This window comes from Apodemus sylvaticus, chromosome 7 (assembly GCF_947179515.1).
Source record: "Apodemus sylvaticus chromosome 7, mApoSyl1.1, whole genome shotgun sequence".
Taxonomy (NCBI): Eukaryota; Metazoa; Chordata; class Mammalia; order Rodentia; family Muridae; genus Apodemus; species Apodemus sylvaticus.
In genome coordinates, this window is record NC_067478.1 from 9,368,397 (window position 1) to 9,394,540 (window position 26,144).

A 26,144-nucleotide genomic window follows, 5' to 3' on the forward strand; every position below is an offset into this window, starting at 1 on the left:
CCAAGCTTGCCCGCACAGCTACTGAGTCTGATAACTTTAAAATAAACGACACACAGATGGTGCACACCTTTGATCCCAGCACTCAGAGAAAGGCAGAGGCCAGTGGATCTCCGTGAGTTCAAGGCCAGCGTGGTCTCCCTACTGAGTTCTGGGACTTTGGGAGACCCTGTCTCAAAAGCAAAGACACAAAACCAGAATAAACCAGAAGTGACCTGTAAGCAGGAAGCTGTAACGGGCAAGGAAGGCTCAATACATATGATATGTAATATGCTGTAAGTTGGGAGTAACATATGTAAATGTAGGTACTTGGAATACATGAGAGAAGAGGTTGCAGGATTTCTGGCGTTATAGGAGTAACCATTTTGGCTGAGTGTGTATTAGTAAAATGTATAGTCTGGTCTCCAGCCATTTTAACTTTTAATGAGGCTTCAACTTTGTTGAGTATAAAAATAAAAAAGTAAAAAAATAAAAGTCTTCCTTGGACTGGAGAGGTGGCTCATTGGTTAAGAGCACCAGCTGCTCTTCCAAAGGACCCAAGTTCAATTCCCAGCACGCATGGAAGCCCACAACTCTCTGGAACTCGAGTTCCAGGGGATCCAGTCATTTCCTTCTAGCCTCTGCAAGCACCCCACACACACATGGCACACAGACGTAGATGTGGGCAGAAGGCCCATACATATAAAATAAATGAGTTAATTAAATAATCAAAAAGTCTATTTTTAGAAACATCTTAGTCAGGCAGCGGTGGTGCATGCCTTTAACTCCAGCACTGGGGAGGCAGAGGCAGACAGATCTCTGAGATCAAGGCCAGCCTGGTTTACAGAGTGAGATCCAGGACAGCCAGGACTACACAGAGAAACCCTGTGTGGGAGCCGGGGGCATGTATTAGGACTAAGCCTGTGTTGTTTGACTTCTAGCACTGAAACTTGAACAAACTTCTATTCACCCCAGATCCAATAACAGACCAGAAAAAGAAAAGGGAGATATTAGACCATGAGCCAAAATAATCTCCTTTTCTTTTTTTCTTTTTTGTTTTTGTTGTAGTTGTTGTTTTGTTTTGTTTTTTAAGACAGGGTTTCTCCGTGTAGCCCTGGCTTTCCTGGAACCCTGACTGTCCTGGAACTCACTCTGTAGACCCGGCTGGCCTCAAACTCAGAAATCTGCCTTCCTCTGCCTCCCAAGTGCTGGGATCAATGCTTGTGCCACCACTGCCCACCTGTCTTCTCTTTTCTTAGGATGCTTTTACCAGGCATTTTCTCAGTCCTGAGAAAGACTCTCTGCACCACAAACAGAGTAACAGAGAAGGACACTGGACATTCTCCACTGGCCTCTGTACACACACACACACACACACACACACAAAAAAAGATGTACCATAATGCTGAGGGTGGTGTCCTGATTAGCTTCCACTGTCGACTTGACAGATCCTAGAGTCATCTAAAAGGAGCACCTCAGTTGGGTATGATACTCACCTTTCATTCCAGTACCAGAGAAGCAGAGGCAGGAGAATACCTGCGAGTTTGAGGCTAGCTGGGTGTAGACAGGAGTTCCTGGTTAGCCAGTGGTACACAGTGAGAACCTGGTTTGTTTGTTTATTTATTGAGGCAGAATCTCTCTGTGTAGTCCTGGCTGTCCTGGAGCTCACCATGTAGACCAGGTTGACCTCGAACTCACGGAGATCCTCTTGCCTGTCTCCCCCAGTGCTGGGATTAAAAATAAGTGCTACCACTCAGGCAAGAGAGAGTATGTTAAAAAAAAAAAAAAAAAAAAAAAAAAAAAAGCAAAAAACAGATAAGAAAGCAGAATGATGGGGGGGTGGGGGGAAGAGGGTCCTGAGGTGCTGGACCTGATTTTATTGCTGGAGGTGAATGGTGGCACAGGTGCGTGCGCCTCAGCACACACACAGAAGCAGAAATGAACAGCGCCGCACTGTACGCCCTGGGCAGTTCCCCCTACTAGTGTCGGTACCTAGCAGCAGCCGCACCCACACAAAAAATCCCTGGAGGCTCGTCACCAGCTGTGACCTGGGCGGCGCGCTCCTGGGAGAGGCCAGGGCCCCCAGGCGTCCGGTTTCCTGCCCACGCCAGTCCAACTTCCGCGTGTCTGGAGTGCAGGGGCTTGCGGGGCATCTGCTCCCGAGTCCTCTCCGGGTCCTGCCGCGGCTGGGAAGAGGGAGCCGTGCGCCCCGCCCCTGACGCACCGCCCCGTCCCGTCCCAGCTTTACCGGCCAGAGGTCCCAGGGCCTCGGAGGCGGCCGGCCGGGGCTGGGCCGCGCGATGTCGCACGGATCGGGGCTCGTCCGGACCACGTGCAGCAGCGGCGGCGCGCCGGGACCCGGCCAGCCCTCGGAGGGACTGCTGGACCCGGTGTACCCGCTCACCCAGGGCGCCCTGCTCAAAGTGGCGCAGATGGTAAGAAGAGTGGAGTGGCCTGGGGCCGGGTACACGGGGCTGCACCTGGCCGGGACCCTGGGACCACCGCGCACCCCTTTGATGTCCCCAATGTCCCCCTAGAAAGTTCCGGGAACGGCCGGCGGGATCCCTGACCTCCTCGCTTCTCCAGCTGCCGCCCTACGGGGCCCAGCTCGCTTCCCCCACCGAAAACTGGGGTGCGAGTTCCTTCCTCTTCTCCAGGCCGCGCGTCTCGCACCCGGGCAGGGGAGGGAGAGTCTCCCGCTATCCCCTGCCATCCCCAGGCCGCACACGGCCTCCCGCCCAAGAGGGGAGGGCTCGGCTTGGCTTTCGGATCTCTGCTGGGGGCAGGGAGAAGCGCTCCCTTTAAGACGATCGCTAGGTCCCCTGCTCTCGCTCAGGTTTCCGAGGCTCCCCAGAAGGCAGCCGGTTAACTAGGCAGGCCTGTGGCTAGGGGGCTTCTGGAGCTCACTTGGAGACAGGCAGGGTGAGGGACCGGTTGTTAGTGTGACTGGAGCTGCACAAAAGCAGCTGGCTCCACCAGAAGTTGCTAGGCCGGATCCTGTTCGCTCTTTACCCACACATCTTTTTTCCCTCCTGTTTTTGTTTTTGAACTTCTTTGCAAATGTCTCATCTACAGTACCTTTTCTGTTTGTGTGGTGTGTTTTGAAACTGCGATGGCAAGATTGAGTTCCCTGCGCATCTAGGGTGGAGAGGGGAGTGGCCGTTTTGTAGAAAGCTGCCGGGACAGAAGCATAGAGACCCCGTGCAAGGTCACAGTCCCGGAAGCTGGGACCTGCCAGCTAAGCTGGAGCAGCCCCCAGGGGCTGGTACAGAGCCTGACAGAGCCTTGTGCTTTTCATAATTGTTATTTTGGATGCCTAGTGTGTAGAAGGGTGGTTGGTATTCCCTGCCGAAAGGGAGGAAGAAGTCCCCGCCTCTCTTGAGAAGGGTGCCTGAATGGACAAAGACTGGGACACAGGCAGTTTTAGTAAGGAACTAAAAAGGTCTGGTGCTAAGCAGTCTTGGGTTTGAATGGATGGTGTATGGGACCCAGGCTAAAGGCTTTGATCAGCCAAATAAAAGCCGGAGAGACCGCCTCTTTGATCTTTAAAGGATGGTTGGAGTCAGAGAGACTGTAAGCCCAGGTGGAGGTGAGGTCTGCGGCAGAGATTTGGATCAGAAGCCTCTTCCTTGATCCATAAGTGAAGCCGATGGGGAAAACCTTTGCTGGTCTGTGGTTTGAGTGCACAATTAACGGAGATAAGAAGCGTTAATGCTGGTCGTGGAGTCTGAGGAACAGGGACATTGTGTGTGTGCTGGATGACAGTGATTGAACTTGTCCAAAGTCAGTGAGCAAAGATTTTAACCATGACTTCATCAGCCCGTGCCTCTCTGCACGCTCCTTTTAAACACTCCTCCCCACCCCCATGGGGAGTCTCCTGCCTTCCCTGCAGCTAGATGACCAAGTCCTGGGAGTGAGGCTGCCTGCGTGGTCCCGTGGTCCCGGGGTCCCGGCTGCCTCCTGCTCTGCCTCCCGCTCTGCCCTGCAGTCCTGACTGGGATCTCCACTGTTAGAATCCTCTGCTTATCCGTCGAGGGGTCAGAAGCAGAGAAGCTGTGAGCACCTCTCAGGGCCACAATCCCACTTTGCCCATGGCTCTGGTTCTGTGAGGTGTTTTTAGCATGTTCTGATCAAGAGATTTTTCATCATGTTACCTTAAGAACCAGAAAGGTTGGTGTTGGAAAGATGGCTCAGTGGTTAAGACCTTGTACTGTTTGGTATTCCAGAGGACCCAAGTTCAATTCCTGGCACCCACTTCAGGCGGCTCTATAATTCCAGGGAGATCCGATGCCTTTGGCTCCCTCTGGCACCCGCACTCACACGCACCTCCCCACACATAGATATACCAACATACTTTAAAAATTAAAAATGGCCAAGGCCAAGGCTGGGGCTGTAGCTCCGTTGGTGGTAGAGTGTTGCTGGGTCAGAACGCATGCAGCCCAGGTTCAGAGTCATTCTCATCTACTTAATTCCAGGCCAGCCTGGGCTACATGGGACCTGGGGGGTGGGGGGGGGAGAGAGAGAGAGAGAGAGAGAGAGAGAGAGAGAGAGAGAGAGAGAGAGAGAGAGAGAGAGAAAGGGAGACCCCATCTGGGCTTGTTACTTGAAGAGGCCAGGGGTCAAGAAAAAAGCCAGTCTGGTGTGAGTCCTTGTGCCTGTCTCTCCTGATCCCTGCAGTTCTGGGCTCCTGCTCCATCTTCTTTAGTAGGCAGTGACTTGATTGCTGTTCTTGGCTTTGAGACATCTTTTTGTTCAGGTGTCTTTTTGTTTATTTGTTTGGTTTTTATCCTGACAAGGTTTCTCTGTCTGTTTTGAAACACCTCTGTAGACCAGGCTGGCCTTGAACTCAGAAGTCTGCCTGCCTCTGCTTCCCGAATGCTGGGACGAAAGGCCTGTGCTGCCTCTTCCTGGCTCTTTTTTTGTTTGTTTGTTTGTTTTGTTTTAAAGCAATGCATTGCTCTCAACAATGCGCAGGGAACTGCGTACTCTACACCATGACTGTATCATCTCACTAAATGTTTTTAAGGAATGAAGAGAGTTGTGTCTTTGACTAGTAAGGAAACTGACTAAACATGACTGACAGTCCATGCGCCTAAAGCCACACAGTTGGTGGCGGCAGCTGGAGTCTGGTTTTCACGGGTATGTGCACCCTGCATCCTCAGAACACACAATTCCGGCAGGATCTGGAGAAATCAAAACCTTGGTGAGGCGAGGTCACACACGTGACATTGATGATTATCAAAAGGACAGATGACAAGTGGCTTAGGGCAGAAGGAGTAAAGAGGCAGGAACTCTGGGACACTCATTAAAGATGGTTGCTTGAAACAATGCAGCCACTGTAGGGACAGCCTGCAGTAACTCAGGAGTTATGTCACACAAGCATGGAGACCTGAATCTGCGCTACACACACACACAACACACATCCATACAACATAGACACTACACATACCACACACACACATACACACACACACACACACACAATACACATCCATACAACATAGATACTACACATACCACACACACACATATACACACCAGACACACCACACACACATCCATACAACACAGACACCACACATACCACACACACATACACACAACACACACATACACATACCACACACACACATACCACACACACACACACACACACACACACACATACCACACACACACACACACACACACACTTGTACACGCAGGCACATAAAACAGGAGCTACATGATCAGCACTTCTGCTAGCCTAGGAGAATGGACGTACACATATATATTCATTTTCCTTGTTCACAGTAGCCAGAAACTAGAAACCACAGACAACCCACCAAACGGTGCATGAATTAATAACAGAAACAAAAAGTGCTACATTTGATGAGTTATTATACAGAAAAGGGGGGAGGGGGGATCCTGAGTTAGAGCACTGTACGTGAAAACATCGTGCTAAATGGGAAGGGGAAAGCCACTTACCAAAAGATCATGTTCTCTGATTATTCTGGTCAGATGAACTATTAAAAATAGGCAAATTCATAGACACGGACGAAAATCAGCATGGCTGCTCAGGGCTGGGCTGGGCTCTGGCGGAAGGAAGTTGGAAGTGACTGTTGATGGGTGCGAGGTTCAGGGTGGTGACGGAAACGGTTAAAAGTTGTGGTTGATGGTTAGACGACCGTTGAGAAGATGCTAAGATGCTGGACTTCACACTTGAGATGGAAGTTAAGATCCTGCCATTAAAAGCAGAGAGAGAGAGAGAGAGAGAGAGAGAGAGAGAGAGAGAGAGAAATAAAAAGCCTTAGGCAGTTTGGAGGTGGGGAGCAAAGAACGCTTTGGACTGCCTCTAGGTATGGGAAGCAGGGCTGCATTTCAGGGACACCCACAGCCTGCCCAGCCTCCCAGAGTGTAGGCCGATGGGCCAGTCTTCCAGAACCACCCGGGTGTCCTCCATGGGGCCAGAGCTAAAAGGGGACAAGTGGGTGTCTGCATCAGAGGACAGCTTTGTGGTCCCCTGAACTAGGAGTGGTGTGCAGACCTGAAATCCTAGCTACTCCAGAGGCGGAGGCAGGAGGATCCGAAGTTCTAGATCGTGCATGGCTACAGAATCCAAAACCAGACTGGACTAAAGCAGACCCTGCCTAAGGGGAGGGAGGCTAGGGGTTTACGTATCTTGAATGTCAGTACTTCCAGCTTGTGGATCTCAGAGTTCAAGGCCAGCCTGGTCTACATAGCAATCTCCAGGCCAGCCAAGGCTACATAGCGAGACTGTCTTTAAAAGCACAAAATAAATAAATATAAGGTAGCATCCCTCGATTTTTTTTTTTGTCATAATAGTTAAAAGTCTCCTCAGACCTCATCCAAGTGCGAGACCTCGTTTTCCACCTCCAGAAATACAGGGACTAAAAGACAGCAAAGAAACTGTCTGAGGTGCTGCCCCCTCCTAACCCACTCCTGACCTGAGGACAGGGCGCTACTTTCTGCTGAAGGCTAAAGCAAGTTTTATAAATTGGAAACAAGGCTGGAGAGATGGCTTGGTGGTTAAGAGCACTGGCTGCTCTTCCTGAGGTCTCGGGTTCGATTCCCAGCACCCACATCTGGCGGCTCGCATCTGTCTGTTTCATGTGTTTTATTCTTCTGATAAAAGTGATCTGTTCATTGTACATACCATCCAAAGCACAAAGAAGAAAGTACTCTCCCATTCTCTTCCCCAGCATTAGTAATAAGAGAAACTTTTTAGGATTTTGTAGAAGATACATATAGTTTTGGTGTTTTATAACAAAACTGGCTGTTAGAGAAGGCCTCTCTCTGTCTCTCCCTGCCCTGGTTTCCTGCCTGGCCCAGTGGCAATACATCTGTTTCCTCCCTGTCGCCTGCCTACCGTCTGCGCTGCTGGCCGACCTCTGCCCTGGCTGCCCTCTCTGACCTGCCAGCTGCTGCTTTGCCCTGTCACCAGCCTGGCTACACTCCCTGCATCTCTCACAGGCCGGAGCCTGGCCCCAGCTGGGAGCCTGAGGGTCTCCCAGAACTGGCAGAAGGGACACGCCTGCTCACCCCACCCCACTCCCTGTGCAGTATCTGTAGCTGCCGAGGCCCAGCCCCCATCAGACAGCAGGTCCCCTGGCTCACTGGCAGTTAGCAAGGCTGAGACCTGCCTGTCGCAGCGGGGAAGCACTTTCTGGTGCTCTGAAAGGACGGCCAGGAGAGTCGGGAGAAGCCCCTTCTTCCCACCCACGGGGATGGATGGGAGGACAGGAAGCAGGGGACATGAGACCCTGCAGCAGGACCTCTGGGCTTTCATTCCCACCCCCCTGAGCAGCTAGCTGCAACTCCCCATCTTGCTTATGAAGAAGCAAAAGCAAACACAAGCTTTCCCACTTTTCTGTAGAAACATGGCCGTTAACTAACGCTGGGCTGGTAAGAGCTGCCGAGCTGGGCACCTTCTCCTGCCTCCTTGCTGAACGCTCACTGCCTTAGGAGGTTGCGTCCCATGCCCTTGTTCACAGCTGAGTAGTGGGGCCAAGGGAGCCATCATCCAGAGCCATGACTGTGACATTTGGATTCGGGCCAAGTCAGAGTCCAGAACCTAAGCTTTTTTTTTTTTTTTTTTTTTTTTTGAGACAGGGTTTCACGTATCCCAGCCTCAGGCTTGCCAAGTACCTAAATATAAGCTTGACCTTTTGACCCTCCGTCCTCCACCTCCAGAGTGCAAGATTACAAGCGTAAGAATGCTGTGGGCGCTGTTTGCCTAGCAGGCAAGCACTTTACCAAGCGGTCGTCTGTCCCCAGCCCCTGGCTGTGTGAGTCTTTCCAGACTTATTTTATTATTTTTATGTCTGTGTGTGTGTGTGTGTGTGGGGGGGGGTGTTCTTAACCACTGAGCTATCTCTCCATCTCCCTGACTGTTTAGGTTTCCTCTTTCCCTTTCTGTTGGATAAACAAGCATTGAGATAATTATGACTTTCCCCATGTTAAAACAAGCCGGGCGGTGGTGGCCGCACACCTATAATCCTAGCACTCTGGGAGGCAGAGGCAGGCAGATTTCTGAGTTTGAGGCTAGCCTGGTCTATAGAGTGAGTTCCAGGACAGCCAGGGCTATACAGAGAAACCCTGTCTCGAAAAACCAAATCCAAAAACAAACAAACAAAACAAAACAAAAACAAAACCTATTGAATTCTGCCTGTGTTTGAACCTGGCCAGGGCCAGCCAAGGTGCTTTTTCTCACCAAGCCTGCAGCTTCTGTCTATGGGGAGCAGGCTCCCCAGGCCTGCCCGATGTGATAGACACAGGCTAGGGGTACCCCAGGGAGACAGTCTTATGTAAGTGCATCCTGAGTGAGGGTGGACTTCCTGGCGCTGGCGGGTGGCTAGGATACTGGCATGGGGCGACATTCCTGTAGGTACTTCCTACGTCTCCTCTCGGAGGTGAGGGCCTGCTGAGTGCAGCCAGAGCAGAAGGTATGGAGGAATGAGCTCACAGCAGCATCCCTGGCTGCAGGAGAGAGATGCCCTGGTGGACAGAGGGAACTGGGCATTTGAGCAGGAAGACATCTGAGCTGGGAGTTGGGGATTCCCTGCTGTGCTCTGTGGAAGCCTCTATAGCTGCCTCCTGTCCTGCTCATTCCCACAGAGGCTCTGCCAGGTGTGTTCAGTCTTCACACTGTGGCTGATGCTGCCACACACTGAGTTCACACCAGAGAACTGTACAATTGAGTCTCTCTCTCTCTCTCTCTCTCTCTCTCACACACACACACACACACACACATACACACACACACCATCATCTAAACGGTTTAAATAAGTCAATAGTTTGTGTCAAGCCATGTTCATAGCTGTCCTGGGGCACATGTGGCCCACTGGCCACAGGTTGGACACATCTGGCGGAATCCGATGCTCTGTGGTTATACACGCCTGCTGCATGTCCCTGTCTGTGATCTTGGCTTGTCTGCTGTCTTCCCTAGGGTCCCTCTGGGCCCTCTCAAGCTGCAGATGCCCTCATGATTTCCCATGTTACACTTGTTACATTCTGCTGTCCTCTGAAAGAGCTGTGTTGGTTTTTTTTTTTTTTTTTGGTGTGTGTGTGTGTGTGTGTGTGTGTGTGTGCGCGCGCGCTTGCATGTGTGCTTCCCAACTCCAATTTAAAATAAGAACAGGAGGGGTGGGAATCAATATTTACTGAGTGAAAAATAAAATCAATGGGGAAGAAAATTATTTCAACAGCTTTTTCCTGTTTCAACATTGTTACAGTAATAGAAATAACTAAATTTGTGTGTGTGTGTGTGTGTACCAGCAAGGTGCATATGTATGCATATGCATGTAAGAACCTCAGGTGTCATTAGTCATTGTTCATATTTATTTATTTATTTATTTATGGTTTTTCAGGCATGGTTTCTCTGTGTAGTCCTTGCTGTCCTAGAACTCACTCTGTAGACCAGGCTGTCCTCAGACTCAGAGATCCCCCTGCCTCGGCCTCCTGAGTGCATGCGCCACCACTGCCTGGCCACTGTTCATCTTTTTTTTTTTTTTTAAATATTTACTTACTATATGTAAGTATACTGTAGCTGTCTTCAGACACCCCAGAAGAGGGAGTCTGATCTCATTACGGATGGTTGTAAGCCACCGTGTGGTTGCTGGGAACTGAACTCAGGACCTCTGGAAGAACAGTCACTGCTCTTAACCGCTGACCCATCTCTCCAGCCTCACTGTTCACCTTTTAAGACAGGTTCTCTGTCTGAACCTGGAGCTGACTTGCCAAGTGCTTCCCAGGAATCTCTCCCCACCTCCCCACACTGGGGTGATAGGTTTGGACAGCCAGCACTGGTTTCTTTACACCTCCCCACACTGGGGTGATAGGTTTGGACAGCCAGCACTGGTTTCTTTACACCTCCCCACACTGGGGTGACAGGTTTGGACGGCCAGCACTGGTTTCTTTACACAGGTGTTGAGGGTCAAACTCGGGCCTCAGGCTTACTTAGCAAGCACATGCCAGACGAGCCAGCTCCCCAGCCCCGTCACTACATCATCTTTAACTCCTTGTGACAACCCGAGGACATAGCCATCGACAAATGTGTCCGGGAGAACAGGGTGTGATGGCCAGAGTGGGGACCGTCCCCACATCTCCTGTTTTTTCAGTTGGAAAATTAGCCAGGCCACAGACACACACGTCTGTAATGCAATGCTGGTCTTACTTTTGAGGAAGGGTCTCTCTGTGTTGCCACAGCTGGCCTGGGGTTCTCACAATCCAATCCTCCTCCCTCCCCACCTTGTGCCACCATGTCCAGGGCTGACACTGGTTTTCCAAGGCTTCTTGGTCAGGGTGTCCTGTTCACTGCATGACACTTTGGGTAGAGAAAAGAACTCTGAGCAAGACACATGTGGTAGTCTGAATGAGAATGGCCCCTGTAGGGTCATATATTTGAAGGCTTAGTGCCCAGTTGATGGAACTGTTGGGGAAGGATTAGGGGGTGTGGCCTTGCTGGAGGAGGCGTGGCCTTGGAAGAGGCAGGTTACTAGGGATGGATGGCCTTTAAGGTTTCAGAAGCCCATACTATTCCAGTTGGCTCACTTTGTGCCTTGTGGTTGTTGTCTCACCATGTACTCAGCTACTGCTCCAGCACCATGCCTGTCTGTCACTGACAGGAAGTCAGAAGCCCTGGTGATGTTACTTGAGAGCCTTATCTTACTCAGGCTTCACCACAGCCCACTAACATCCTTCTGCTCTGGGGCCACATGATCACACATGATCTTATTACTGAATAACAGTGGCTCTTTTTTTTTTTTTAAATGTATGTGAAGTTTTTTTTAAATGTAGTTGTCTTCAGACACACCAGAAGAGGGCATCGGATCCCATTACAGATGGTTGTGAGCCACCATGTGGTTGCTGGGAACTGAACTCAGGACCCCTGGAAGAGCAGCCAGTGCTCTTAACCGCTGAGCCATCTCTCCAGCCCAAAGAGTGGTTCTTGAATTAGAGGTGTGCACCATCACACTTGGTTTATGTGGCAATGAAGACAGAATGTGCTAACTGACCTACATTCTCTGTCAGGTCTTTTTGTCATTAAGTTCCCTTTTGCTGTAGCATTACAGAAGAGGTCAATATAAATGTCTCCCATCTCTCTCCACCTGACCATAAAACAGGGTCTCACTATGTAGCCTGAAACTATGTAGACCAGGCTGTCCTCAAACTCAGAAATCGGTCTGTCTCTGCCTCCCAGTTCTGGGGTTAAAGGCGTTCAACCTCACAGGCACCCACCCTGTTATTTTCTGGGGCAGGGCCTTTTGAGTATGCCTGGATCTCACTAATTCTGCTAGACTGACTGGCTGGGCTTCCACCTCGTCAGCTCTGGGATCACAGGCCTGCACGGATGCTGCGGACAGATCTCAGGTCCTTGCGGCAGTGTAGCACACACTTCCCTGACTGAGCCATCTCCCCAGCCTCTCACCTTATACTTCTGTCCGATCAAACATCAGTTGACTGTGGTCCGGGGAGCCTCTTCTCTTCAGTGACCACACATGCGTCTCTGCTTCAGCCCAATCCACACTCCCTTTGTTACCACTGTCTTTGCAGTCAGCCTTCAAACTAGATTGTGTTCATCTGCAAAACTGTTTTGATTATCCCTTCTTTACCTTCCCATATAAATTTTAGGATCAATTTGTCAATATCTGGCCCCCCTCCCCTCGAAAAAGGCTGTATTGCTGGGTCTCGACTCAGGTTCTGATGAACTGGCTAGTCCATTCTGGGGGAATCACTTACTGACAATACCATATTTTCAGTAGACATCTCCCGAGTTGCTGCGGTTAGAAGTGATCCTTGTTTTCAGTGTGCAAATTCAATTTTCATTGCTCACATATAGGAAGGAATGCGGTAGCTCTTGCACATTTAAACTCTGCCACCTGCCCCATCAAGGGACTCACGGATTCATTCCAGAATCTTCTTTTTGAGTTCCACTGGATTCTCTGTACTCGTGAGCGTACTGTTTATAATAAAAATGCTCTTTCCTTTTCAATCTTTCACGCCTCGTTCCTGTTCTTACCTTACTACGGCTTCAAACAGTCGGTTACCGGCCGTGAGAGAGGACACCTTCCTGTCCTGAGGGGCAGGCCTACAGCTTCTCACCACCGAGCACCCTGGTAGCTGTGGTGTGGTAAGTGTGGTATCACACTTACCAAGTTAGGTTAGTCCCTTAAATACCAGGTTAGGGAAAGGGTTTTTCCGCTTTGTTTCTTATTATGGCTGGATACTGAAATTTTGGCCATCTGATTTTTCTGCGTCAGTTGACTGGAACTTAAGCTGCCTGCCCTCGTGTCTGTTTCTCCTCCAGTGTGTTGATTCAAATCATTTGAAACTATTAAACCAGCCGTCCATTCCCGAGATGCCCCACGTTCCCATTTCCTCTGTGTTGCGGGTCTGATGCACTCACATGCAGTCAGGGATGGGAGCTCCATAGGTACCGCCTTTCCTTCTGAGGTGTTTGCACACGAACAGTCAGTCCACTCTGAGTTATCCTTTTCCCCTTCTGTGCTTTGATTTTTTTTTTTTTACTTTTTATTTTTTTATTTTTTATTTTTTTAGTTTTTAACCTGTTTCTCGGGCCTGCCATGTAGGGGTGGAGGGGGGCCAGGGTTAGAAGGAAGCCTTTGCTCCTGGTAGCAAGGTTCATGACAACCTCGACTGGCCCTTTTATGGAGGTCTCCACCAGCTGTCACCCTGAGGACTGCTGGCTTGTGTCTGGTTCACCTGAGATGAGACGTGAGTTCTAACATTGTTGAGGACTGATCACCCCACTTCCTCCTGGGGCTTCCAGGCCAGGGGCAAGGCCGCCTGTGGAGACTGAAAAGCCTTCTTTGTCTTTTTCCCCCAGAGGTTTTGACAGCAACCCGGCAGCCTCAGTGTGACCCCGCAAGCCGCAGGCTGGTGAAGGGAGCATGTAGGGCTAGCCAGGGTCTGCCTTCCCGGGTTATTTTTATAAAGTGGAAGCCTTTGTTTCCACAGGACTCACCTGTGAGAACACAAGAGAAGGGCCAAGAGGGCCACCTTGCACAGGCACAGTGCTGTGACAGCACACAGATCCCAGACCCATCTTGCTTCCCTGTAAGAGATTCATTCGTACAGGCTTCCTGCTCCTGAGCAGGCCTGTACAAGCTAGAGGCAGAGAGGAAGCAGCCCCTCAGATGAACAGGGCTGCCTGCCTTCGGATTGAGGCGGGGAGGCCTGAGTTGATTTCATTGGCCTTTGGTTTGTGGGAGGATCTGGACTCAATTTGAAACTGTTGTAAAAATTCTGAGGAATCTGAGGGGGTGGGGATGGGGTGGAGAGGTGCTGTTGTGGCCAGTCACATGGAATCAAGTTTGTGTACCCAAGGGGCTTCCTGCAGAGTCCCTGAAAACACCTGAAGGCCTTGAGGGGTCCTTACTGCCCTCCCCACACCTGGATCTCTCTCTCTCTGTCCCTCTCTCTGTCTCTGTCTCTGTCTCTGTCTCTCTCTCTCTCTCTCTCACACACACACACACACACACACACACACACACACACACCTGGCTGCCATAGAAACGATTCTATGTGGGACCTGGTGATCAGACTCTGGTCCTCGAGCCTCCAGCCTCTAAAGCCTTTTGCCAGCCCCGCCCCAGCCCCGCCCCAGCCCCGCCCCCAGCTTTACCTGTTCTTACTGAAGGCTTGTCTTCAGAAGGCCTCAGACCCTCCCTTCTCTGCTCCTCTTCAGGTCTCTACCTTGGGTGATCGCACATGTAACATAGCGGCTTTCCGTCTGTCCTGGGCCACGGGCCCTCACAGTCCCTGTGGACTTGCCTTGCCCTTTCTCATCCCAACAATGTCCTCTCCTCAGGCTGGCGCAGGCTCGGCTCCAGGCTGCTTCAGTTTTTAATCAAGGCATCCCGCAGCCTCATTGTGGGACTCAGCGGGCACACACTTCTGGCCCTTGCCCAAGGCTGGATGCCAGGGGTCTTATGGGGACTGACTAGACTCGCGGATTCTCGAAGGATTTATTTCCCCACCATCCTGCCGGAGCACCAGCCACTCTGCCGTGTGCAGTTTGTCCAAGCTTCCTGAGAAGGCTCCCTTGCAAAACAGAAGGAGGGCAGCGTGGCCTTTTTGGTGTTCGGCTTTTGAAATGTTATCATTAAGGTCAGAAGACAAGCAAGTGGAGTCAGCCTTCACAAGCAAGGGCCTGCATGGAGGTTCTGGAGTAGACAGACGTCCATCATCAGGCCTGCACGGAAGTGCATCTCAGCAGCTGATTGGTTTTTGGGTGGAGTCTCAGGCTGGTCTCTAAGTCAGTAACCTTGACCTCTCTCCTCCTCCTCCTCCCCCTCCCCCCCCCTCCTCCTCCTCCCCCTCCTCCTCCTTCTCCTCCCCCCCTTCCTCCTCCCCAGGGCTGGACTGGGCTTGCACCAACACCTTGTCAGGTTTTGTGAGGTGCTGAGGATTGAACCTAGGGTCTTGTGAGCACCACAAAGGATTCTGCCAACCAAACTACACCCAGTCTCCTACACGGCTTCTGTTGTTTTGGTTGGTTGGTTTGGCCTTAGTTTTGACTCAATCTGTAGCACAGACTGGCCCTGAACGTGAAGCAAACCTTCCGCCTCCGTCGCTACTAAGATTCAGGGCACCGCCCACCATGCTTAGCTTCAGTGTAATCTTGTGTCATGGATGACAAAGACTGGAACGGGGATGTCATGTGTGCTCAGTGAATAATTATCAAATAAAGGTGTTTTGTTCCCATCCTAAAAGCAGGGATAGACTGGTCTTGAAACTAGGCTAGTTCTGAAAATCAACATATCAGTCAACTCTGCTGTGTGACAAATCGGTATAAATCCTAATGACACCCAGTAAGTACTTACTGCTGGCTGGACAGGGCTCTCAAGGGACGGGCCTGCATGCCAAGGGCCCGAGCTGCCATTGAGTCAGTGCTGGCTGGCATCCCCTGATCTGGGCAGCCTTTGGTGGGGAGCTCGGAATGGCTTTGCACTATCCCAGAGCGTCTCATCCTAGATGCCGCAGGATGGAGGCTTAGCGTAGAAAGGGTGGGGCAGCCGGGGATGTGGCTCAGGCTGTAGAGCGTTTAGCTACCATGCAACAAGTCCTGGGTTCAGTCCCTAGCACTGCATAAAACGGGCATGGTGCTGCAAGCCTGTAATCCCAGCACTCTGGAAGGGAAGGCTGGTCGGGAAGGAGGATCAGGGGTTCAAGATCAGGCTGGAGAGTGGGCTCAGCAGTTAAGAGCAGTTAAGAGTGCTCTTCCAGAGGTCCTGAGTTCAAATCCCAGCAACCACATGGTGGCTCACAACTATCTGTAATGGGGCTCAGATGCCCTCTTCTGATGTGTCTGAAGATAGTGACAGTATACTCATATACATGAAATAAATGAATCTTAAAAACAAAGTTCAAGGTCACCCTTGGCTACTTGGTGAGACCCAGGATAGCCTGGGCTACATGAGACCTTTGTCTCAAGGGAAAAGCAGAAATGTGAGGTGAAGTGCTCTAACTGTAGTTAGAGCAAACCCATGGCCACCAGCCTTTCTCTGTGGCTCTTTACTTATTCATTATGTATGTATGTTGTATGCCCATGTTATACATGCATGTGCACACATGTGGAGGCCAGAGGTTTTCTCTCTCTCTCTCCCCCATGTGGGTCCAAGGGACTGAACTCAGGTCGTCAGGCTTGGCACCAGTCACCTTTATCCACTGAACCATCTCACTAGCCCAAGGACAGGTCACATTTAATGTTAGGAAGTGCAAGGCATGGAGTATTTGATACTAGATCCCACTTCTCCTATGCGAGCATCTGCAGGAGTCCAGAGGCTGTGGGAGACTGGCGTGTCTTCCTGCTGCTCCTGAATGGCCAGTGGCTGTAGTTTCCCTGCAGCAGAGCTCAGCTCCACAGGTCTGGCCTCCAGGCAGCAGGTGGCTCGGGACTCTCCCCAACCAGAGGCTGTGGCTTAGAGAAGGGGATTTACCAAGCTGTTCTCCCATGGTCCCTTACACGGGGCTGCATGTCACCCTCAGGACAAGGTTTTCTATGGCGTCAGCTGCAGTTCAGCTAAACCCACCCCAGTGGTGTCTCCGGCCAGGAGACATTTTCAGACAGGTGCAGGTGTCTCCTGACATTTACCCATCATTGTCCTTTGAAAGAGTTCAGCTTTTTAGCAGAGAGTCAAAACACAAAACCCAGAATAACTCAGAAATAACTTTCAAAACATACCAAGTATGGGGTGTGTGTGTGTGTGTGTGTGCATACACACAATTGTTTTTATTTTATTTTATTTTATTTTATTTTATTTTATTTTATTTTTGAGAGACAGGATGTCACTGGCTTGGAATTTGCTATACAGACCCAGCTAGCCTTGAACTCAGTAGAGATCTGTCTGCCTCCCGAGTTAAAAGATTAAAGGTGTGTACCACCATAGATGGGGACCTGTTTTAAAAGTGCCTGTTCCATGGCTGGAAGGTGGCCCAGCAGTTAAGAGTAAAGATTTATTTATTTATTATATGTAAGTCACTGTAGCTGTTCTTCAGACGCACCAGAAGAGGGCATCAGATCTCATTACAGATGGTTATGAGCCACCATGTGGTTACTGGGATTTGAACTCAGGACCTGTGGAAGAGCAGTCAATGCTCTTAACCGCTGAGCCATCTCTCCAGCCCCAAAAAAATAAATCTTAAAAAAAAAAAAAAGAAAGAAATGTCAACCTCTGGCCTCCACACATGAGTACGCACACACACATACACACACACATACACACACACACACACACACACACACACACACACACGCACACGCACACACACGCACACATGTACACATGTATGGATACAGTGATTTAAATATGTTACTACCTACAAGATGGACTAGTTGGACTAATTAGTAATGCTGCCTGTTGCTTGTCTCGGTTTCCCTATATGAAGCAAAGGATGGGGCTGGAGAGATGGCCCAGTGGTTAAGAGCACTGACTGCTCTTCCAGAGGTCCTGAGTTCAAATCCCAACAACCACATGGTGGCTCACAACCATCCATATTGAGATTTTTTGGGGGGGGGAGGGGTTGGTTTTTTGAGACAGGGTTTCTCTGTGTAGCCTTGGCTGTCCTGGAACTCACTCTGTCGACCAGGCTGGCCTTAAATTCAGAAATCTGCCTGCCTCTGCCTTCCAAGTGCTGGGATTAAAGGCGTGTGCCACCACTGCCCGGTTCTCTAAGGAGATCTGATGCCCTCTAATGGGGTGTCTGAAGACAGCTACATTGTACTTACATAGAATAAATAAATCTTTGGGCCAGAGCAAGCAGGGCCAGAGAGAGAAGAAAAAGTGTTTCAGAGAGCTACAGTGTACTAGCATATAATAAATAAATACATTTTTAAAATAAAAAAAAAAAAGAAATGAAGGATGAATTTTGTCTGCCTGGCGGAGTTCTTCAGTGCCTCAGCTGGACATGTACCACATGCCAGTCCACAATGACTCTGCATCCACTCACGGGTCAGGACCGTGGATGAGCTGCTATCTTTACCCCCTGAAAACAGCTGTTCTTTTAGCTAACACGCAAGCCCTCGCGCCCCCTGCTGGTACCTTCAAACCCCACAGCCAATTTGTGTGGGAATAACCTGGATTGCTGCGGTTGGTGCATCCATTCAGGCCTGACACAGGGACTGCTCAGCTGGTTTCCGGTTTGCCTCCCCCCCCCACCACCACCACCTCCGAGTGCCTGGGCAGAAGTGTACCGACGTCTCCATCTCTGCCACAGGTCACCCTGCTGATCGCCTTCATCTGCGTGCGAAGCTCCCTTCCGATCGACTATGGCGCCCACAGCTTCTTCGAAGTGGTCACCATGTGCTACCTGATAATGATCCTCGTCTTTTACCTGGTCCACCTCTTCCGTTTCTACCGTGTGCTCACCTGCATCAGTTGGCCCTTGTCGGTAAGAGGGAGGCCTGGCCCTGCCCGCTCTCGGGTGCAGGAATTGGGACGTGGCTACTTGTTCACATCTCCAGCCACCTCAGCTGCTGTGCCCAACTCTCCGGTGCTTTCCTAGACATCTCTGCCTCCTGAGGCTTCTCCAGCTCCCTCCCCTGCATCAGCGGCAGGGGCTCCTCTCAGCATTCATCTGCTGTGTGTGGCGCACAGGAGGGTGAATCTTGCAAGAAGGAGCTGGTGAGGGTGGTGATGATTTATGCTCCTGGGCACACTCTTGGGAGAGTTAAATGGTGACACTCAGTAGCTGAAACACACTGGCAGAGGCTGAGAAGATAAAGCAGAAGGGCTCTGATTCAAAGACAGTGTCTTACTGTGTAAACCAGGCTGGTCTTGAACTCAGAGAGATCGTGCGTGTGTGCCACCACACCTGGCAAACACACTTAATTTTGTACTTTGATTTCTAGCATAAAGGCCCTCTGTTAATTCTAACAGAGAGCTAGTGGATTCCTTGGGATCCACTATGTACCCAAGCATGTCATCAGCAAATACTGACAGCTCATTTCTTCCTGGCTAACCTACACACCTTCCTTCTGACTGCCTTGCCTTATACAGAATTAGCCGTGTCACAGCCTTTTATGGGAGCACTGAAGGGAAGCATCGTATCTTCCCTGCATCGTATCTTCCCCGCTGGGTATACGTTTTTTATAGATATCCCTCATCAGACTGAGAGACTAGTCTGTTGAGGGCTTTTATTTTACTTTTTAAAGGTGTGAGACTTGGTATTGTGTTGTTTGTTCTGTTCTGGTTTGGTTTATACTGGATTAAACAGAGGACCAGAGGAAACACCCTACAGACCTGTCTCAGCAACCCGGCAGTTCTCAGTGGATAGCTCCGCCCATCCGAGAAGCCCTTCTCTGTCTCCTTCCATTTCTTTGCCCTGCATCCTGTTTCTCCTGTGCCATTCCTCCTGGCCCAGCTCTCTACACTGCTTGCCTGTGAGACACACACAGCTCTTCTGGCCCAGGAGTTCCTAGGGAGGGCTGCCTTGGTCTTCCTCCATGCAGCAGGGCGAGCGCTCACTCCGCCCACACCTTCTCTCTTCTCACCCGGCCTCCAGGAACTGCTGCACTATTTAATCGGCACGCTGCTTCTCTTCATCGCCTCCATAGTGATAGCCTCCAAGAGTTACAACCAAAGCGGCCTGGTAGCCGGAGCGGTAAGATGTTCTTAGCCACTAACTCAGACCTCAGATGGTCCTGTCTTCCTGAGGGGAGCTGGGGAAGGGGTTAATTTGGGAGCCTCTCTTCTTAGGACTCCTACCTACCTCAATCCAGTCAGCTACTCTCTCTAAAGAGTCCGACGCTTGGGCTCATGAGCGAGTCCAGGACAGCAGACTGTTGACAAACTCAAACAGCTACAATAGTCTGGACCTGTATCCCTCTTAGCCAGTGCTTAAATCGGGTGAAAGGGTCTCGGTCCCCACACCTACTCTGAGTATCTACTCATGGCTGGGTTTTCACTGCAGAAGTATTTGGGGGTCTCTTGCTTCTAGAGGGAAGGGTGCCATGATCAACAAATGATGTCTACTGTGAGTCCTTTGTCTCTTTTCTTTTCTTTGGAGGAGGGTCTTACTGGGTAGCCCAGGCTGGCCTAGAATGTACTACGTAGCCCAGGCTGGCCTTATACTTACAGAGAGCCTCATGCATCTGCCTCCCTTCCGCCTCCTCCTGGGTGTTTGGGTTGTAGGAATGCTCCACCCTGCTCAGATGCCTTTAAAAAAAGAGAGAATTTTATGTAACCTAGGATGACCTCAAATTCTTTATGTAGCCAAGGATAACCTTGACCTTCTGTTCCTCCAGCCTCTACCTCCCCAGTCCTGGGATTATAGGTGTACTCTGTCCATGTCCAACTTTATGTAGTGCTGAGAACTGATTCCATGATGGGCAGGTACTCTGCTGACTGAACCTCCGTTTTTAGTTTAACAGCGTTCAGACCCAGAAAGGGTATCTTATCCCTTTCAGAGGTAAAGATGATCCCAAGGACCCCACCAATAACCATGGACAGCCAGCCAGGGTGTGGGTATCCATGCCTGCATTCCATGTATGGACACCTACTTGAAACACTTTTAAAAGGTCCATAGATTCTTGTGATTTGTGGTCTATGCCCTCTGGAGTTTCCCTCAGACAGACTCTCTGCTCTGATAATGATTTTGATAACTTCACATCTAAGTGGCTGTCAGTCCACTACTGATTTGCTACAGACATGCAGGCAAGAAGATTTTTTTGTGTGTGTATGTTTGTTTTAAGGCCTGGTGTCTTGTGGTTCAGGCTGGCCTCCAACTTAGTAAATAGCCAAGGATGACCTTCAATTTGAGATTCCCCTGACTGCAGCTCCCCAGTACTAGGATCTCAGGCGCAAAATACCACATCTGGTTTATGCAGTGCTGGGGATAGAACCCAGGGGTTGCATGCTAGGTAAGTGTTCTACCCACTGAGCTAAGACTTTCAAAACTAGTTTCAAGGACTGACTGTGAGTTTCGCTTATAAATATCACCAGAATTCTCCAGAGCGTGGCCGGTCAGTGGGTTTGCCCCTGGAATTTCCCTCAAACAGACTGTCTGCTCCAAAGGTCCACAGTGTGGGGACCCAGCCTCACTGCAGAGGTGTGGCCAAGCCTGTAAACGATGCTGGCCCAAGGCACCTTCCACAGTGCCCCTCGTGCTCCATGTGACCTCTAAGACAGGTGACTGACACCTGTAGGTTGGCACCTGTCTGCCAACAGTGCATGCTGGGAGAAGAGTGCAGGACACACACACACACACACACACACACACACACACACACCTCCCCCATACCGTGTTTTGTGGTACACAGGAAGAGATTTCCACTGGGTTTCATAATCAGGTCACACATAAACTATGCCAGCCCGAGACCCTGAGCCCCAGCGGTTAACATTTATCACACCACAGGGAAGCCAGGAAAATAGCAGAAAATGAGGTCCCTGTTCAGGACTGGGCCCATGTGACAATTAGCAAACAAACAAGGCACTGTGGTCCTAGCATTCTGTTCAGATGTAATAATAAACTGTTCAATTATGCAGCAGACAGTTGGGGACTGGGCTGTAGCATTATGCTCATTGTGCAGGATAGATAATGGGAGACAAGGCCTGGTTCTAAAAGCCTAATTGTGTGGCTCAGACAATCTGTACAAAGAGAACCAACGAAAAGGCTTTGGGCATGGGTTCCTGGGGACGGTGGAGATGTCTAAACCAGTAGCTGGGCTTGAGGAGAATACCAAACTTCACTGGAAATCTACCCTCAGGCTGGCTGCTCCTGGATCACACCCATCTAGTGTCAACACTAGTGGCAGCTCGGTGACCCGTGCGGGTCTGAGGACACCTGGGCCACTACCTACCTGAGCATGAGTCCTGAAGCCCCCTGCCCAGGGTCAGGCCCTGTACCTGGCCCTGTTGTGCTCTGGGGTCTTGAGCAAAGGAGGTAGCTTCCTGTCCCTCTCCTGGTTTGGCAGTGAGACTAGAAGGGCGGGGCAGGGCGGGGCACGTCCTTGTCTTGGGGAGTTGTAGGTTCAAGGGTCAGCTGCCCGAAGGCTTAGAAACCTAGCTGGTATGTGGCCACTCAACCACTACTAGACTGTGTCACAAGGAGGGTACATGGCCACCAGTCTCATGGTTCCCAAGACACGGGAGGCATGATTACTCCCCCTCAACCACCTCTGAGAAACCTGTCAGGTGGAGGTCAACCCTCTTCAAGTCTGTCACTAGACAGACCCTGGGAAGGGGGGGCATGGCCGAAACGTATTTTGACTGTTACCATTTAAATACACAAAGGCTTAAAGCTGAACTCTGGGACCTCAGTGCTTAGCTCTTCCATGGCTTTAAACCCAACAGAGATGAGACCCAACAAGGCTAACCTTATAATCAATCTCCGAATGTTCCAATTTTTAGATCCAAATTAAAATTTACAGTACCAACTTTCACATTTTTATCAGTTCTGGATCATCACACACACACACACACACACACACACACACACACACTCACACACCCGCCACCCCCACTCCTTGCTAGGTTGTGAATATAAACCCAAGCCTAGGCCTTAGAGTCACCTAAATTGATAAGGACAATGCCAGAGACCCAGACACCTGGCTGCTGGGCCTGGCCGGATCTGGAGGCTGGATTTCTCTCAATTTCCCCTCTGTAACTGGGAAGGAAGGGGGGCTAGGGGCTAGGTCACATGGCTCCCCGGGATATCCTCCTGGAACAGAGAAGAAAGTCAAAGTGATGGCCCTGTGGCTGTGGGCCTCCTCTCCTCTCCCACTGCAGGTCTTTGGGTTCCTGGCCAGCTTCCTCTGCCTGGCGAGCCTGTGGCTCACTTACAAGATCACCTGCATAACCCAGTCTTCAGGTAAGCTCGGATCAGCAGAAGGCAGGGCCGAGAGGCCGGAGGAGCAGGCCAGAGGGCAGGGGACCGGAGGAGGAGGGGCGGGACCTAAGGACCCTGCTCTCCAACCCATGCCCTGGAGGACCCTGTGTACAACCAAGTGTGACTTTGAACTTTCGATCCTTCTCTCTCCACCTCCCACGTGCTGGGATTATACAAGCATTTCTTGAAATAAGCTTCCTGTGACAATAATAAAACTCACAACTCTTACAAAAAACACAGGCAAGGTTTTCGCTGTTTTGCTTTTTTCTTAGCAAAGCCTCATTCTGAAGCCTCATTCTGAGTAAGTCTGAAGCTGCAGACTTCCTGCTGCAGGCGCCTGAGGACGACCTGTGCGGCAGCTCCAGTCCGGCCCTCAGAAACCGTACCTGGGAACTCTCCCCAGTACTTCCTCTGGAAAACAAAACAAAACATGCAAATATGCTTATATAAAGAAAACGGGAGGCGGGGTGGGGGGTGGGGAGGCAGTATCTGGAGAGAAGGCAAGTTAAGAGCACTGACTGCTCTTCCAGAGGTCCTGAGTTCAATTCCTGGCAACCACATGGTGGCTCACAACCATCTGTAATGGGATCCGATGCCCTCTTCTAGTGTGTCTGAAGAGAGCGACAGTGTACCCACATACATGAAATAAATAAACCTTTTTTAAAAAAAACTAAAAAAGAAAAGAAAACCAGGGAAGGGCATGGTGACACACACCTTTAATCCCAGCACCTGGGAAGCAAGGCAGTGGCAGGTGGATCTCTGTGAGTTTAAGGCTAGCCTGGTCTACATAGCAGGCTACAAAGTGAAACCCTGCCTCAAAACGCAGAACCATACCTGCCTTTTCCTCCCTTTAATGGGTCAGGCATTATCTTTCTCTCATCTTTCAGGGATGGGATCCTACTCAGTTTTAGAGTTTTGATTCTGCTTAAAGTTTCGTTATAAGTACTGCTATAACAAATACCCTTGCATTAGAACTCTAGTTAACCCTGATCCACATCCTTGATGCTTTTGAGCCTTACATTTTCTTGGGGTGTGGGGTGTGGGGTGTGGATTAACCAGTGTCTACCTGGGTAGCCCAGACTGGCTTTGAACTTGTGGCGGTCCTTTTGCCTCAGCTTCTCAAATTCTAGGCTTACAAGTGCGCATCACCACATGGTGCATGCCATGGTCTTTAAGATCCACAAAAGCATGGGGTTCATAGTGTGTGCCCGTGATCTCCGCTGTGGGAGGCTGAAGCGGCCAGACCCTCGAGTCAAGGCAATCAGGGTATATATACTGTACAATCCTGTCAAACAAAACCACACAGGCACTCACGAGCACATACACACACACATACACACACACACACACAGAGGCACACACACACAGATGCGCAAATACACACACAGACACACACAGACACACACAGGCACAAATACACCCCCCACACACACACACAGAGGCACAAACACACACACACAGGCACAAATACACACACATACACACAGGCACAAATACACACACATACACACAGGCACAAATACACACACACACACACAGTTTGGAGCCCATGGCTTCTGGGTGAGTCCTCTTCCTGGCAAGGTAACCTAACTCTCCATTTCTCTCTCAAGATGCATCTGCCTGATGACCCAGCCTCTGGTCCCCTCCAAAGGATCTGCCAGATGTAGGCTCGCCCCAGGAGGGCCCTGGGCGTGGCTATGGGCTGTTCAGGCGACAAGGCCTGTGCCTTCCCTCCTTTGCCAGGACACCGGGCTCCTGGGCATCAAGAAGCTACAGCCTCCTTCCTCGATCTGCTGCAGAGAACTTTCCTCCATTCTGGGCTTTTAGCACCACTCAGGTACCAAGGACTGTGGAGAGACTTCTGGATCTGCCTGCATAGACACGCCTTTCTTCACACCCTCAGGACAGAGACCACCTAGAGCCCTCACAGAGGCCACAGACCCTGATTTATCTGGCCTGGCAATCTGGTCTTGGAGAGTCTCTATTCTAAGTGAGGAGCCAGAAGAAACACTGTGTGGCCATCCTGTCTCTCCTGCCCCATCTCTGCCTTTGTCACTGTGTGGGTGGGGATGTAGTGTGTGGTTTTTAATAAACTGTCAGCTGCAGCAGGCCTTCTTGCTGGGATCTCTGTACACCAGGCCTTTCTATGCCAATGTGAGGAGTGTGGACTCCTTGCTCAATGCCCGGCTCCCTTTCTCCCTCCTAGGCTGGCTTCAAACTAAACTATGTAGCTGAGGATGACCCTGAACTCTTGCCTTTACCTCCCAAGTACTAAGATCATAGGTGTGTGCTAGGGCACCCCGTTTTGTGTGGTGCTGGGGCTGGAACCCCGGGCCCATACATATTAGGAGCCACTCTGCTACCTAAGCTGCACCCCCGGCCACACGCTTCCCATCTCACTAGAACCTTACGTAGTTTTGAGTTGGCCTTGAACTTGCTTTGTAGGCAAAAGTGACCTGTGAACTCTTGATCCTCCAACCTCCATGTTGTCCCACGTACCGGGATTCTAGCTGTGTGTCACCACGCCACATCCAGCTTCGCTTTTTATATCCTGGATCTTAAATGAACCCTTTCCAGTTAGGATGTGGGACCTGGGGTAATTTTTAGGAGTACACTGGGACTCTGTGAACACCAGACAGAATCCTTATTAAGAATCTGGTGAAGCCAGTCACAGTGGTGCACGCCTTCGATCCCAGCACTCAGAGGCAGAGGCAAGCAGATCTGTGAGTTTGAGGCCAGCCTGGTCTACAGAGTAAGTTCTAGGACAGCCAGGGCTACACAGAGAAACCCTTGAAGGGTGAAGGGGGAGGGGAGCTAGTACTCCCAAAGTAATGGGGGAGGGGGCATTCATTGCATGTGGCAGGGAAGCTGAGGGGAAGTCAGTGGTGACAGAGCAGGCTCAGTACGCTGTAGTGATGGCCATCTGTGCGGTGGTCAGCAGCCATAGGGCCGAGAAGGGGTCAGAACTGGGCCACCTCTGTCCTCCACTGTAGCCAGCACAGTCCCTGGGCCTGACTGCACCCTGGAGGGGAATGAGGTAGGGAGAGGCTGTCCACAGCAAACTCTGCTGCAAGCGTGAGCTCTGTTGGGCTCAGGAGCTCCGGAGACCAGCTGGCTTGGAGGCACCTCGGAAGCCACCAACCTTGGATATACTAGCAGTGTGGCCTGCAAGACCCAAGAGGGAAGCCAGAAGGACAGGAGACTGACCACGGTGCTGGTGCAAGACACCGAGCCGCCTGGACAGGAAGGCAGAGCCCACCAGGTCCCTTCCTGAGCGGTGACCAAAGGTGGGAAACAGACCCAGAGGCTGCTTATTC

General features: G+C 50.7%; 1 protein-coding gene across 2 annotated transcripts; it reads left to right on the top strand.

The window, feature by feature from the left end:
* The first annotated feature begins 1,994 nt into the window (after nucleotides 1-1,994).
* Cmtm7 (CKLF like MARVEL transmembrane domain containing 7) lies at nucleotides 1,995-24,932 on the top strand. 2 transcript variants are annotated; one of them, XM_052187075.1, is made up of 5 exons: nucleotides 2,001-2,411; nucleotides 18,217-18,390; nucleotides 19,504-19,602; nucleotides 22,728-22,809; nucleotides 24,438-24,932. In XM_052187075.1, the coding sequence occupies exons 1-5, from the start codon at nucleotides 2,277-2,279 to the stop codon at nucleotides 24,449-24,451; spliced, it is 504 nt and encodes a 167-aa protein (XP_052043035.1). In that variant the 5' UTR covers nucleotides 2,001-2,276; the 3' UTR covers nucleotides 24,452-24,932. The 2 variants fall into 2 exon arrangements, with proteins under 2 accessions (XP_052043036.1, XP_052043035.1); XM_052187076.1 differs by lacking the exon at nucleotides 22,728-22,809 and having other exon boundaries at nucleotides 1,995-2,411.
* The last annotated feature ends 1,212 nt before the right edge of the window (nucleotides 24,933-26,144 follow it).